Source organism: Ambystoma mexicanum, chromosome 6p (genome assembly GCF_040938575.1).
Source record: "Ambystoma mexicanum isolate Mex_15411 chromosome 6p, UKY_AmexF1_1, whole genome shotgun sequence".
NCBI lineage: Eukaryota > Metazoa > Chordata > Amphibia > Caudata > Ambystomatidae > Ambystoma > Ambystoma mexicanum.
In genome coordinates, this window is record NC_090935.1 from 1,463,557,486 (window position 1) to 1,463,573,324 (window position 15,839).

At 45.3% G+C, this 15,839-nt stretch overlaps 1 protein-coding gene across 7 annotated transcripts in view; it reads right to left on the reverse strand.

Annotated features, from left to right (window-relative positions):
• The window catches only part of SLC4A4 (solute carrier family 4 member 4), a 1,258,962-nt gene that overhangs the window by 313,391 nt on the left and 929,732 nt on the right, over positions 1-15,839 (reverse strand). For all 7 annotated transcript variants that reach the window (XM_069626273.1, XM_069626270.1, XM_069626272.1 and 4 more), the window contains one exon: positions 15,418-15,575. In XM_069626273.1, the coding sequence (XP_069482374.1) occupies positions 15,418-15,575 (158 nt within the window). The remainder of the gene's footprint in view (positions 1-15,417; positions 15,576-15,839) is intronic.

Below are 15,839 nucleotides of genomic sequence, written 5' to 3' on the forward strand. Positions count from 1 at the left end.
AGATGCAGAGAAACAAATGAGGCTCGGCCAGGTGGCAGCATCAAGAATAATGTTGCACATCAGTTGGAAGTGCGGAGCAGGGTACTGCATGCCGAAGACCGGTGAGGAACTGCAGCACGAGGACTCACGAGGGCCATTGGGAGGGAAGGATGTCCCTATGGAGGAGTCAGTGTTTGTCAAGCATGGTGATCCGGCGAGGGGATACCAGGCAGGAAATGGCTGGCAGAGCAGGGAGTCCAGATCGCCTTGGGTTTTGCATGCACAAATGCAGGGAACACAGCCCTATAATGCAGGTGTAAGCCTGCATTCACTGCATCCCGACTGGTTCATAACAGCTCACTGGCATGCCCTAGAGTGCTTCTTCCTGAAAATGGGCATAGCCACATTTTCTGAATGTGACTTGGCTCTGGGCAGAATCCGCCAAAATAGGGCCATAGGAGTGTCCTGTGGCATAAACATAAGAATACACAAAGAGGAATATCAGATCACATGATGCCCGACTAAGCAATGTAGCATAGATGTCTTTATGGGAGGAAAAAAGGGGAAAGTGTCATGGGCTCCCATCCTGAGACGGGCCCCTTCACCCGACTGCAATTATCGGAAGGAGTTAGTGCACATTTGTTTTACAAAACATGAATAATAAATGCCATCATATTATCTGGTGCGCTGCTTAGGCTCTACCCTGCTTGCAGGCAAAGGTCGGATCTGATCAATTAATCCTGTACGTACACTTTGAGTGTTTACTATGCACAACTTGTGCAGTGCTTTCCTCTTTCTTTGGGGAAAATATTGATCAAATACAATAACCATAGTTGAAATGTATATTAACAAGTTTGATTACCAAAATGGTTGAGAAGATAGCTCATTGTTTAGATCTATGCTCATATGCCAGATCACAGAAACACATTCTAGCAAGGCAGACTCTTCTCGCTGAGGTTGAAAAACTTCAGTGTATAAACTCTAGTGCTCGTAACACCTACTCTGTTATAAAACACCTGACTGGCATCAGAAAGCACTAGTTATAAAAAATAATAGTGTATCATGATGGTTCATGTCTAGTGCTTAATTCCTCCAGATGACAGTTGTAAATTCTGGGTAGCCACCCCCAGTGAAGAGCATAAATCATTAGTTGAGAAACTCGATTAGGGAGCCAAATTCGAGACTGTAATCCAATTGACGAAATCATATTGATGAGCAAATACCCAGGCTTTGCCAGCGGATAATAATATGATCCTGGACAAATCTTAATTCACTATGGGGTAATGAGCTGTGTTGCCTCCTCACATTTTGGTGGCATGGCGGTGGCATCGCATATCCCATCACTTGCTCTTTCACTTCATACATGTCATTTGAATGAAAGGGGTTCTAGACGGGCGAGAGATGACCAAATGTCACAGGCCTCTGTCAAGGTTACTTTTAGGTCAACAATTAAATCACAACATGAATGAAAATCCACAAGTCAATGTCAAACGACGACTATAGAGAGATGACTGTATCAAATCATTTTCTTTTATTATGGTGTATTTGAAGCTTTAAAATACAGTTTCTGATTCTAGAATTGACGCAGCGTAGGTGCTTAGCGCGGCAGCCTGTATTAATCCTGGAAAAAAACTGAAATAATGGCACAGTCAGTTAAGATGATTGATTCTCCAACTGGAAGAAGACGCAGAGAAAGGGAAGGAAGTAATGAAGAACTGGTCTCTGAAATCTACCCAGCCATCAAAAAGAGTCAGAGAAGAAGATTTGATACGTCAAGCCTGGGATGTAGATCAAACAACAGAGGATTACCTTATGAATATAAGAAATGGTGTAGTACATTCCATTGGCAAAATAAACAAATTGTGCTGGAGACGAGACAAGACCATGCCCAGGTTAAGAAGTGCACAGAGGAACTTGAAAAAGAGTATCGGGCTCTGAAGACAAATGGCCTGATTCACAGAATGTTTCCAATGGGATTGTGCCATTATAAAACACTTCCATGAATCAGGCCCAACACCTCAGCTCTGGAAAAGAGAATTTCAGACCTGTCTCTGGTATTGGATATGGCTATTAATAGCTGAACAAGAACATGTTTCAAGGAGATTAAACTTAAGGATTCTGGGTTTCACTGAGGATGTAGAATAGGGAAGACCTATGGAATTTCTTCAAAAAACATTGCCACCCGAGAAATTATTGGGGATTAAGAGGGCTCATCACACACTGGCCTCCAAACCTACAATCGGCCAACCCCCAAGAGCTTTTGTAATATGGTTTCTGCATTATCCAGTTAAAGAAATGGTATTAAAGAGATCAAAAGAACTTGGAGAAGTACTATGGAATGAACGCAGGGTTCATTTCTTCAATGATTATGGCAAGGAAGTGGTTGTACAAAGGAAAGGGTTTGCAGAAGTGAAACAGACAGCTAGAGCAGAAAAGCTCACTTATTATATTTTCTACCATTGGTATCCTAAAAATTGTCATTGATCCAGTCACCCATTCATCTACAGATCATGACATGGCAAAACTGTTTCTCGAAAAAGGGAGAGTTGCCCCATACAGGAACAATATAGGAAATTGAAGCATAGAATTTACAATTGGATTTGAATATTTTCTTATATTATACTGTAGGATTTGATCAGTAGCTTTTGTTGAGTGTTTATCTTGTGTGCAAAGTTGTTTTTCATTTGTTTTAATTAAAAAAAAAAGTATTAACTAATTAGTTTGGTTCCATGCATTACAGTTTGGCAAAGATGCATTATGCATGAGTCAAACATTTGGAATTTAAATATTCAGTGTAGCAGTGTTCTTTATGTGAAATGTTTCTTCCTCTAATGTGTGGAATGGAGCGTGCATAATGGCGCCCTCCGATAATCTTCCCATCGCGCTGCACACATTAATTTCAAATGCATGCACTTGGAGGAGTCTACCGCTGTAGAGATGCTCTGGTTCCCAACATCAGAGTGATTGCCCTACTCTCGCCTGGCGGTGTCGAGGGAAAAAGGTATTTTGCTGCTGTTCTGGCTCTGGACCGGCCCTGCCTAGATGTTTACTGTTTTGGTGAGTGATGTTATTTGTTTGCCCTGATGGTGCCTACCTAGTGCCCTGCCCCGTTTTTGTAGATGTCAAGGGATGAAGGGTGATATGGGCGTTTCCACGGGGGGGAGCAACGAGGGCGGCTTTCTAGGTGCAGTAGTCCTTAATGATACATGGAGACCCACATGCAACAATTGGTTAATAAGTATATTATGTATATGTAAAATGTAGGTATGTGTATGCATTGTTGTATTGTAGGACATTTTTATAGTGTGGCATTCGCCCAAAGGCATCTTGGCGCTCCTCGCCGGGTAGTTAAACAGAAGAAAGTTAGAAGAGATGAGTCTTCAAGGCCATTCGAAAGGCCAAGTGGCTGACCGAGGCTGTGAGAGGACCCGGCAGAGAGTTCCAGAGACGAGCGGCCACCACTGAGAAGGAGCGGCCCCCGATCCGGCTGTATTTCACTACAGGGATGGAAACTAAGCAGGCATCTGCGGAGCGCAACGCCAGGCCTTCAACTTATGGCCGAAATTTAGCTTGAAGATATTCGCCTCCTTGACTATAAAAAGCCAGATGAACAAGACAAAGTTCTTGTGTGGTTAAAGTTCTCGTAAGCATACATACAATATAAGAGACATTTTAGTTTATACTCTTTAGATAAATAAACAGGACTTCGTTTGTTTATAGGCCAGGGGAGCTCATAAAAGTTAGGTTTTCTTTTGTAAATTAGAAACAAGTAGGTATAGCTCATAGACACATATGGGGAAAGAGACTAGTACCATTTGAAATTAATGTATATGAGTGTATTATAGCTTGGTCTTGGATGGTCTCTTTTTTAAATATACATGTTTAGAAGGGGGAGAGAAGAAATGTGAACTACTGACTTGACTGATTTTTTATTTTGAGGGAGGCTGACAACAGCTGACCTGAACATATTAGATTTAGATTGCGTACCTTCCGTGACAAAATGTACTAGGCATCTTATTTAACTTTTAAATTAGACATTAGCCTAGATTTTTAGAGAGCAACATAATATGTTGGGTTAGTTGGATACCCTTCCATTTATACAAGTTATAATTATACCCTCCTTTCTAAATCATTTTTGTTTTTTTACGTCTACGTTATTGTGGCATGTTGTATTGTTCTGAGCATCAATATGTTGAATTAGGACAATTTATGGCTGAACGTTTGAATATTTTAAGTTGGAATGTAAAGGGTGCAAATAACCCGATGAAGAGAAGAAAACTTTAAGCCTTTCTGTGTAGGGAAAAAGCAGACATAGGGGGTCATTACGAGTTTGCCGGTATCCCGCCGGTATTTCCGGCGGGATACTGGCAAACTGACCCTATTGTTTCCACCAGCTGATGGCCCAGAATTGCCGAGATAGTTGAGGTGGTGGAATGGGCAGTAAATCCCCATTCCATGGTGGCCCATTTCTGGCATCGGTAATACCAGTGCCAGAAATACCGGGTGTTTTTTGCCAGTAGGGGCCTGATTTACCTCCAGCTGTTGGTTGGAGGTAAATCAGTGAACCCCCACTGGCAAATTTGTAGTTAGTAGATGGGAGAGGTACATCTATGCTACTGATTCCAGTGCTACTGATTCCAGTACGGCCCGTGGGATTCAGCCCATCTACTGTGGATGAAAAGGGAACCCGCCATTTGAAGGCATGGCCCCTTGACCACCGTAACTTTCAACTGGACTTCTTATGGGATTCATCTCAATTTCTGTACTTGATTCATCCGTGCATATCACACCATTAGATGTGATTGTCTTATCTGAAGCATTTCTGAACCGTGATTCCTATTCACTAATATTTTGCCGCCCAACTCTACCTCACATGACGACATCTCTTTATGTTACTCGTACTACCATTTCAAGATATTGGGCTTGAGAACGACCAGTTTGGTCGAAACACGTGTCGGCTGTACAGAATCTGATTAAACATTTTCATGCAAATATTATGCATTATATGTGTATCGGTCACTATTACTCTGTAACTGTGATTATCCCAGCAACATATGTTTAGGGCAGTGTGCGTTTGACTACACTAAGTCAATGTAGGCTACAGTATGGAGCTGGCCGATGAATGGATACTCGGGATGGGAATTAATGCTCCTAAGACTGGTTAAAAGGCTTGGTGAAAGGATGCTTAAATATTACTCTGGAATAAGCTTTTAAGAATAAAGCCCTGCCCATGACCCATGTTTAGGCTAAAATGTCATCTTTCGCCTGACCTTCCAAAGTATTGAAATAATTATAACATGTTCAAGGTCCAGCAATAAAGTGATTATCAAGGCTATGAGATCACTGCCTGGATTAAAGGTAAAGGAGCCCCCGGTACTGGAATCAGTAGCATAGATGCACCTCTCCCACCCTGCTCTCAGAACTCCTCTTCTTAGGGTTTTACATTTTTATTTTAAGTACCAATAATAAACACAGATAACATGTAACAACAGTAATTCAATAAAAACATAAGCAGCTGAAACAGTGCAAGCAAACGATATAGCAATCAGGTTACAGCAAGCAGGATATCCATGACGCCAAGATGAGAGAGAAAAAAAACAAAGAAAACAAAATCACATCATACATCATGAAACCAGACATATAATACATGCAGCAGGACCTTATCATAATACGAGTAGGGCCATCAAAATCGCATCAGTGAAAATATTTCAAGTAAACCCTTCCATGAGCACATCAGAGAACTCCTCCTCTTAAGAGGAATATCTAAGACGGAGGAACATTTGGATTGGTTTTCTATTGAGACTAGAATGGGATCTGTCTTTTCTTCTTGTTTTGGACCTTTTGTCCTTTCATTGGCTTGCTGACCCTCCGGATCAAATGGTACCAAAGAGTTACTGCCAGACCCTTGAAGGAGCTAGGGGCCAACTCTGTGGGCTCGGATTCTAGCCATGCCCTACTAGACCATTCCTAAAATTTGGCCAAGGACTTATCAATCACAAGGACGCTGTAACCTGTACAAACTAATGCCAAGGCCTTACCATATCATGATAACGTGTGCTGACAAAAAAAGGACTGTGGTAAATGGGGATTTTAGTCTTGTGGCTGTAAATATTCCCCAGAAATGGACCTTAATATAATGAGGAATCAAGGTTTTCTAATGACAGTACAGTACAGCACCATGCTGAACAATATCCCAGACTCCCTGTTGTGCCTGTTCACAGTGAGGTGCATATTGTCACTCTACCTTTTCAAAAATAACTCTTTGCTGTTTTCTCAGGCAATGCATGTCAGCTGCCCAGAATCAGGATTAATTCATGTATTTGGTCATTTATAAAGCGCTCCTGACCCTGGGTATCTGGGCGCATACAAGAAACCTTATATTACAGTTACAGGCAGGCAGGTGTGAACTTCATACTAGAAAAGAGTTGCAGGAAGAATGCATTAATGATCACATTAGACATCACAAAATATTCAGTGTATTAAACAGTTCTGCATGTTATATTACAAGTGTATTGTAAAAAAGACCAAGTATCATGTTTGCAAGACCACATAAGTGTGAACAACGTGAGCAGGGTACTTATGGGAGCTCCTGTGTTAACAGCCAGGTTTTCACTTTTTTCCTGAAACCCCAGAATGAGGGTTCAGCTCTTAGCACTACTGGAATGGAATGTCATAGTTTAGCCACAGTGTAATGGGTGAGTGATGACCACGTAGGTCTGTCAGACTGGTTTCTAGTGAATTTGCATGTGAGACATTTAGGAGCTGAGTTGGATAGACATTTGTGGGTTAGAACTAGGGCTTTGAACACAATTCTGTCTTGAACTGGCAACCAGTGGGAGCTACGTCTAGCTGCATTGATAAGGTGAGTTTTTGGGATATTGGGAGCAGTCCTCAGAACGTTATTTTGCAATATTTGTAGTTTTTTTTATATTGCATTTTTTGGTCCCTAGGTAGAGGGCATTGCAGTAATCTAATTTAGACAATATGAGGGCTCTTGCTAAGGTAGTGCAGCTTTCCGTGGATAAGAAGGGCTGCAGGCATTGATCAGTTTGCATGTATAAGCCGTGGCAGAGGCTGTGGCATTAACTTGTTTGGTGACAGTGAGTGAGGAGTCTCAGTAAATTCCTATGGTCTTCACTTCCTTGGAAACTTTGATTTTGATACCGTCGATGTTGAAGGTTTTGAATTGATTGTCCAGTGAATTCAATTTAGTCTTGGATCCAATGAGGAGTATACTTGAATAAGTTAGATGGGTGTTTTAATCAAGAATAATTGTACACGTTTGATGGGTGGTTCATATATATATATGGGATACATTACTCACCGTAATCGTATTTCTGATGCTTGTATCTGCTTAGATTCACATGCTGTACATAGGCCGACATCTAGTGGAAGCTGCGGAGTATTACAGTTTGTTTTTCGAAACTCAAAAATGGGCGTCGACACAGGGCGTGCCAGTAATACTATCCCTAGTGTGACATCCACTCTACCCAAGATCCCTCACGCGTCTAGGATCCTCAGATTGTATTTTTTCTGACATGAGGTAGCATGAGGAGTAGCGTGAGTACAGATAATCCAAGCAGATAGACAGAAAGGTAAGACTACAAGCCATCATGCGCCTTCTCTCAGAGGGGAGGAAGGGTGGGTCGCATGTGAATCTAAGCAGATACAAGCATCAGAAATACGATTACGGTGAGTAATGTATCCCTTCTGAGGCTTGTGGAAACTGCTTAGATCACATGCTGTGCATAGATTAGCGAGCAGTACCTGAAGAAGGAGGTGGGATGTGAGAAGGGTCATGAGCAAATAAGTGTCTTAGAACCGCTTGTCCCACTTGTGTATCTGCCTTGGAATGGGTGTCAATGCAGTAATGCTGAGTAAAAGTGTGAATAGAGCTCCAAGTAGCTGCTTTGCAAATGGTGTCAAGGGGTATATTTGCAATGAAAGCCAGAGTGGCCCCAATGCCTCTAGTAGAGTGGGCTCTTGGCGTGAAAGGCAGAGTTCTTTCAGAAAGTGAGTAACACAGCTGGATACAGTTAATAATCCACTTCGAGATGGCACCTTTAGAGACGTGATCCCCCTCTCTGCCTGTAGCTACGGAGACAAACAGTTGATCTGTTTTCCTTAGCGGTCTGGTCTTATTTACATAGTAGAGGACCACCCTACGCACATCTAGGGTGTGTAGTTTCACCTCAGCCGAGCTTTGCGGGTCCTGGAAGAAGGCCGGAAGCTCGATGGACTGGTTTACATGGAATTTAGATATAAATTTAGGTGAGAACCTAGGGTGTGTGCGTAAAACCAGTTTGTCTTTATGGACAGTAAAGAAGGGATCCTGCACTGACAGAGCCTGAATTTCACTGACCCTTCTTATAGAAGTAATAGCTACTAAGAAGGCCGTTTTATAAGTCAGGTGTTTGAGACTGCTTTTATGCATGGGTTCGAAAGGGGGGCCCATGAGCTTGGCTAGCACCACATTAAGGTCCCACCCTGGTGGTGGGTTTGAAATAGGAGGGTGAAGTCTCTTTACTCCTTCCATGAAGGCTTTAACTACTGGTACTTTCCACGACAAAACCTTGCTATGGGAAGTGGTGTAAGCCAACAGGGCTGCCAGGTGTACTTTCAGTGAGTTAAAAACCAATCCTGCATCCAGCAGGTGGAGCATGTATGTAACAATAGTGGAAGGAGTGCAATCAACCGGGTTGATTGATCTACACTGGCACCGGATAACGAACCTCTTCCACTTGTCAAAGTAACAGTGCCTTGTGTTTGGTTTCCTAGATTCCTTTAGGATGTCCATACACCTCTGTGGCAAATTGAGATGTCCAAACTCTATGACCTCAGGAGCCATGCTGCCAGGTTCATTGAGTTGGGTTGCTGGTGCACTGTTTGACCTTGGTGCTGGGACAATAGGTTGTACCAGGCTGGAAGTTTGATGGGCTCGCACACCGCCATCCTGCGTAGGTGTGGGAACCACAGTTGTCTTGCCCACATGGGAGCAACTAGGACGAGCGTCATCGACTCTCTGTTCATCTTGTTCACCACTTTCCTGATGAGAGGAGTTGGTGGAAAAGCGTACGCAAACATCCCTGACCAGTTCATCCACAGGGCGTTCCCCTGGGAGTCTGGTTGGGGGAACCTGGATGCAAATCCTGGGCATTGTCTGTTTTCGCTTCTGGCGAATAGTTCTATAATGGGGAAACCCCACTGAGAGAAGATATCTTCTACGACCTCTCTGTGTAGAACCCAATCGTGTTCCTCTGGGAGGGAGTCTCTGCTCAGAGCATCCGCTAGGGAATTGAGCTCCCCTGGAACATGTTGCGATGACAGGAAGATGTTCCGTCTGAGTGCCCATATCCAGATTTTCTGGGCAAGCTTGGACAGATTTGGTGAGCGAGTCCCTCCTTGCTTGTTCAGGTAGAACATGGCTGTTGTGCTGTCCGTCCGGATTTGCACTCACAGGTTTAGTAGGTGGGGCTCGAACGCCTGAAGCACTCTGAATACTGCCAGAAGCTCTAGCAGGTTGATGTGGTTCTTGGCCACTGAGTGAGACCAGAGACCCTGAGCTGTGTGGTGGAGATGGTGAGCTCCCCACCCCATCAGGCATGCATCTGTAGTGACTATTGCCTGTACCTCAGGATCGTAAAAGGGTTTCCCCTGTGCGAGATTCTCTCTTGTCCACCAGTGAAGGCTTTGTACCAGTGTTGGTGAAACGACCACTAGATCGTCCCACTGACCACTTGCCTGAGACCACTGTTTCGCCAACCATTCCTGCATGGGGCGCATGCGCAGGCGCGCGTGGGGGACCAGGTAAATACATGACGCCATCATGCCCAGTAAACGCATTGCTTTGCGTACCGTTATTTGTTGACCGGACTGATAATGCGGAATTTGCAGTAGTATATTCCGAATTCTTTCTTCTGAAGGAAAGGTCACCCCCTCTTGGGTATCTAGGATTGCTCCTAGGAATTGTTTGAGGTGCTTGGCACTAGGCTTGACTTTTTCTTGTTGATTGAGAAGCCTAACTCGTAAAGGAGGTCGATAGTCCTTTGAATGTTTGTCCTGCAAATTCCTGGGGTTTCCCCCGTTATGAGCCAGTCGTCCAGATAAGGGTACACTGGGATTGCCTCCCTGCGTAGGTGTGCAGCCGCCACCGCCAGTACCTTGGTGAATACCCTTGGTGCTGAAGCTCTCCCGAAGGGCAGTACCTTGAATTGGTAGTGTCGACTGTCCACCTTGAAGCGCAAATACTTTCTGTGCGCTGGGAACATGGAAATATGAAAATAAGCATCTTTCATATCCAAGGTTGGGGGGATTACCTCTTGTAGCGTGGTCATACGAAATATTTGGGGCTTGACATACTTGTTGGCAATACTGGGTGCATTGTCAAATCTTTCTTTGGCACAAGGAAGTAAGTTGAATAAATACCCTTGTTTACCTGGTGTCCCGGGACGAGTTCTATCGCGTCCTTTTCTAGCAGAATGGCGATCTCCTCGAGGACTCTTTGTCGTGGAGGATGGTTCCGGGGACGCTGCAGTAGTTCTATACAATATCCTGTGGAATCTGTTGACAGCACCCATCTGTCTGATGTGATCCCTTCCCAAGCCTGGGTGAAGTTGGAAATGCGTCCCCCTACTGGGGTTGCGTGAGAAGGGACCCTGAACTGAGCGTCACTGCTTTGGTGGAGGCGTGCCGCCTCCCTTGTTGGGGCTGCCTCTGCCTTTACCACGACCTCTCCTATTACCCCTGCCGTAACCCTGGGTAGACTGTTGGTTGTTGTTCCACTGTGTACCCTGCCCTTGGGAATAGGTAGATCCTCTCTGGGAATTTTGGCCGCGTGGGCGACGAAAATTACTATTCCCTCTCTGGTTAGGGGGTTTATTGGTTAACTGGCCAAGGGACTTGAGTGTTTCGTATTCGTCCTTGGCATTCTTCAGTGCGTCTTCGACCGCCTTACCAAACAACAGATCGGTTTCCACCGGTTTGTCCAACAATGATGCCTGGGTTTCTGCCTTAAACCCAGACTGCTGTAACCACGCATGTCTCTTGATAACAGTGCCTTCCGCTATCAATCTGCCTGCGTTGTCCGCGGCGTCGAAGGTTGCTTTCAAAATGCAATCAGACACGGCTCTACCCTCTGCGGAAATCCGAGCTAACTGGCCCTTTAAAGGTTCATGAGCAGATGCTATGAGTGCCGCGACTTCTTCCCACTGATGGCAGTTGTAGCTGGCCAACAGGGTGGTGGAGTTTGCAATCCTTGCTTGATAGGCGGACGTTGAGGCTACTTTCCTGCTGAAACCGTATAGTTTTTTGCTCTCCTTGTCGGGAGGAGCTTTGGACGATGACAAGGGTGTTCCAGCCCTCTTACGAGTGTTGGTGACAACTAGGGAGTCTGGCTTCAGATGTCCTCTTATATAGAGAGGGTCAGACTGGGCCGCCCTGAAAAGTTTTTCAACCCTGGGATTGACTGCTCTGGTGAGGTTCGGGTTCACCAGGGACGGATCTATTCTCCCCTGAATGGACTTCAGGATAGGGATGGTCTGGGCAACAGGCCTCCTTTCTCCCACTAACTCTTCCGCGAAGTCCCTTTCCTCCTGGACACTGTGGGTGTCAATGTGGAAATGTTCTGCTGCGCGTGCAAGAACCTCGTTTAGGAGGGGTTGGTTATCGACCGGGGAGTCGGTAACCGGGGCTTCGTTCTCTACCGGGGAATCTACTCTGTATGTTTCTGGGTCCTCCTCTTCCTCTTCCTGGTCCTCATCATCCCCATAGTAGCCCGTCCCGGTTTGCTCTTCTATCATACCAAATTCTTGGTCCTCACAAAAGGAAGCCTCTCCTTGATACAGTGAGTATGGTCTGGCCTATGGTTGTACCTCAAAGGGTTCTGACCTCATCGGAGTTTCAAACCGGGGCTTTTTACTTGGGGGAATAGGATCAGTAGAGCCTGAGGGTGTCGCCCCCTGTGGATCATACGAGAGGAAATGTTCTGGATTTTTATCATAAAAATCTGCCAAAGAAGACATTCTTGACATGACCCTATCTATGTCTTCACTGGACCATTTTTTGGAACTGGGGATGACTCTCTCAGCAAGTCTATGGGATTTATCTTGAGTAGCTTTGCTGGTTTTAGACATATCAGCAGACCTGGTTTTGTCTGTCTGTTTAGGGGGAGTGGTGTGTTTCACAGGTGTGGAAGAGTGCAAAGGTTGTTTCTTCTGCTGTTTTCCCCCCCTCCCTGTGGGTGGAAAAATGTTTTCCCTGTCCTTTAGTGGCTCCGGAGGTTTTCGACGCCTGGCGTCGAGGATCGGGGGTGGTGTCCCTGTCCTTCGAGCGTGGGGCCTCGCTGGTTTTAACTGCGGGCTCCGACTCCTGGAGCGCGGCCTGGGGGTAGAAGTCGTCTTCGTCTTCCGATGATCGAACTTCTGTTAGCCTAGGGAGCGAGGCACTCTTGGGAAGAGTGGATGATTGCCTGGAGTCATGCGGCGATCTTGAGGACCCCGAATCGGACCGTTGTGTTTGTGCCTCTTTCCGAGAACTCGATGTCGTCGAGTCTCGGTTGGACTTAGTGTGTTTAGTGTGTGTAGTATGTGAAGCGCTTGTGTCGCCGGGGGTCTTCCCCATAGCCGCCCTGCCGGACGACCTTCCGAGGTCGGGGACCTGCGCTTGGCTGTCTTTCGACGCCGTAATGCCCTCGCCGTCCGAAAGTACGGCGTTGCTGCCGTCGCTGAAGGCGCCCTCCGCTGCCATGGCCGCCTGCCTGGCGTGGTGGGCCCAACGCTTCGTCGAACGGTCCTTAAGTGTCTTAGGTTTAAACCTACTACATGCTCTGCAGTTCGCTTCGGGGTAGTCCCTCGGCAAGCAGAGATTGCACGTGGCGTGCCTGTCGACCCAAGGGTATTTGCGATTGCACTTGGGGCAGAATTGAAAAGGGGTACCCTCCATACGCACCTTGAGGCAGCGGGCTGTTAAGTGTAGGAAATGTATAAGGTGTACCATATACCAAGAGTGTAGAGTGTAGAGTATGTACTACCCCCCACTCTCCCTACTTGCAGGGCCAAGGCCAGAGGCCTTCCAAGGCCCGGGCCGAGGCCAGCGGCCTTCCGAGGCCCAAATCCGTCGTGCAGCAGCCGACGGTCGATTTCTTCTCCAGCCGGCGTCGAGTGTCGAAGTTCGACGTTGGGGTGGGGAAGGATGTCAATTGATTATTATTTAAAATTTTTAGCAAAAGTATGGCTAAGGCCAGGGGACTCCGCAAAATGCTTCCGACCAGTATGGCGGAAAAAAACAATCTGAGGATCCTAGACGCGTGAGGGATCTTGGGTACAGTGGATGTCACACTAGGGATAGTATTACTGGCACGCCCTGTGTCGACGCCCATTTTCGAGTTTCGAAAAACAAACTGTAATACTCTGCAGCTTCCACTAGATGTCGGCCTATGCGCAGCATGTGATCTAAGCAGATTCCACAAGCCTCAAAAATATATATATATACACACATGTATAGGGAGAGAGAGAAATTAGAGGACACGTATTGCAATGGTTGTGGTAATTTCTGTATGCCAGACAGCAGCTGGTGGTAATGGGACAGAATCCCTCAACCATTTAGGACTCTGTTTGGTGTCCCGCAGGGTTCAATTCTTTCACCAGTGCTGCTTATACTTTATATGGAGCCGCTACACATGTGTATCTGAGAATATTTTCGGAGAAAGATAGGTCACATATAGAAGTATATAGTCGTAGAAGTTGAGCGTTTGGAATCTGGAGTTTCAAATATGCTTACACTAAGAAAAGATATTTTTCAGGAGAGTCTGTTACCGCATGGAATCCTCTGCCTAGTGATCGTCGGTATCCAGTCCCTTGTTCGCCCACACCAATCTAGTCAAGCCTGAATGTCGTCTCTTTTTCTCATCAGATCAGTATTTCGTTTATTCACAATCTCACCTAACCTTATGAAATTCACGGAGCTTCCCCGCACTCCAGTGGTCACTAGCAAATACATGTCCATAGTAATCAATTTGATTACAATGGGCCTCATTACGACCCTGGCGGAGTGGGTTTACGCCAGCGGTATTCGCGGCGGACCCGTCCGCCCTACTACGAGTTCCCGTAGCGCCATGGAGCGTTTTCCGCCTGGTTCTTCCGGGCGGAGAAATCCATGGCGCTAAGGGACCTTGTTGTTAATTACGCCACCGTATTTTACGGTGGCGTAATTAACGCCTTCCCCACTCCCATTATACCCTATGGGGCAAAAATGGGAATGGGGAAGGGTAAAATGGGGAATGGGGATTTACCGCCCCGCCAAGGTCGGAATGGGGCGGTAAATCCGCCAACCCCCATGGCGCTATCGACAGCTTTCCGCCGTGCTCCATGGTGCATTTAGCACCGCGATTTCCGCCAGGGTCGTAATGAGGCCCAATGTGTTTTAAGGACGATTACAGTGTTTAAATAAAGGCAGTTGTGAGGGGTGGAGTGTTAATTAGGTGATTAAGGGGGGCCTAACCCATCTTTTTATTGTTTCACATTCATATCTTGGCTGAAGCATTTTATATGTTTAAATACTAGTGTCAAGATTTTGGGGTTGATGTTGTGGTGAAATTAGATGTTAGTATTTGAGGTCGAGATTTAGGTAGGTGATCATTTCAGGACCACGTTTAGGACAGGTGATATTATGGTAGCTGATTAAAAGACATCGATCCGTGATCTTCGTGTGATAACCCACTGCTTGAAGTTCAGCAAAAATCTGGTTTCATGGTTGTGGCAATCTGTCTTTCAAGGGCTCTTTGACCATTTTGACCATGCAAGGTGATGTTTCAATGTTAGGTTTTTATTGTTGTGTATTGGTTGTTTTGTTTTGTAGCTTAATGCGATTATATTCGTATTTTGTGAAATGCTCTGATGCACCAGTACTAGGTTTGCAAGACAGAAACATTTTAAACAATATATATATATATATATATATATGCGTGTGAAACATATATATATATATATATATATTGTAGCAGCAGAGGGAAGCAGAAGATAAAACAAGTCGTTGAAAAATATATTGTAGCTGCATTTGAGAAGTTCTACAATTGAGCGAAATCCCCCATTAAAAAGCCAATATAAACGAATGCAAACAAGAGCTTCCCATTGTCTGTTGCTCACACAAATTGGTGGGGAAAGAGAGCAGTGCAGAGGGGCGGTTCTGGCAAAAACAGCTGCATAATCCCAGGCAGGTTCCTCAGCAGGTAGAAGGGAGGAAGAGCATTTACGAGACTGCCATTTAAGGTGAAAGACTGAGCTCAAAGCTATACTTCATACATTGATATAGGTCGCTATGCCTGGATCCACACCCTATGCATTTTTTATCTTTTTTGATTCATGCATATGGATTGTGATGCATTTTGATGTGGAAACAAATGATTCTGAAACAGAAAGATTTTGCTTAGATTTTTTGTCTTACCGCGTTGGTACAGGAACCTCGGTCAGAGACCCCAGCATGACTGCCTGCTGCAACCGCACAAAAGCAATGAAAGGACTTTCCAAGAAGTCCACCTCCCCCACGAGCACATTAGAAGCTTCTGCATCCCGTGGCAACTTCTTCATGAATTTATTCTTCAGCTGAAATAAAGAGGCAACGTTGTTTTACACTCTGTGACAAGATGACTTATTAATACCTTCTAACAAGTTCACGTCACAGGGTATACTCTTACATCTGCCTGTGCCAAATAGCACCAACAATCAAGTTCAGATTGGTCAGACGCAGAACAGCCTCACCAGATCAGCAGTCTCCGTCTGCACTATCTGCCTCAGTGCCTCTGATGATATCCATACACTAACCCATTCAATGTGCCTCACGTGAAAATTCATTTTAACTACCCAATT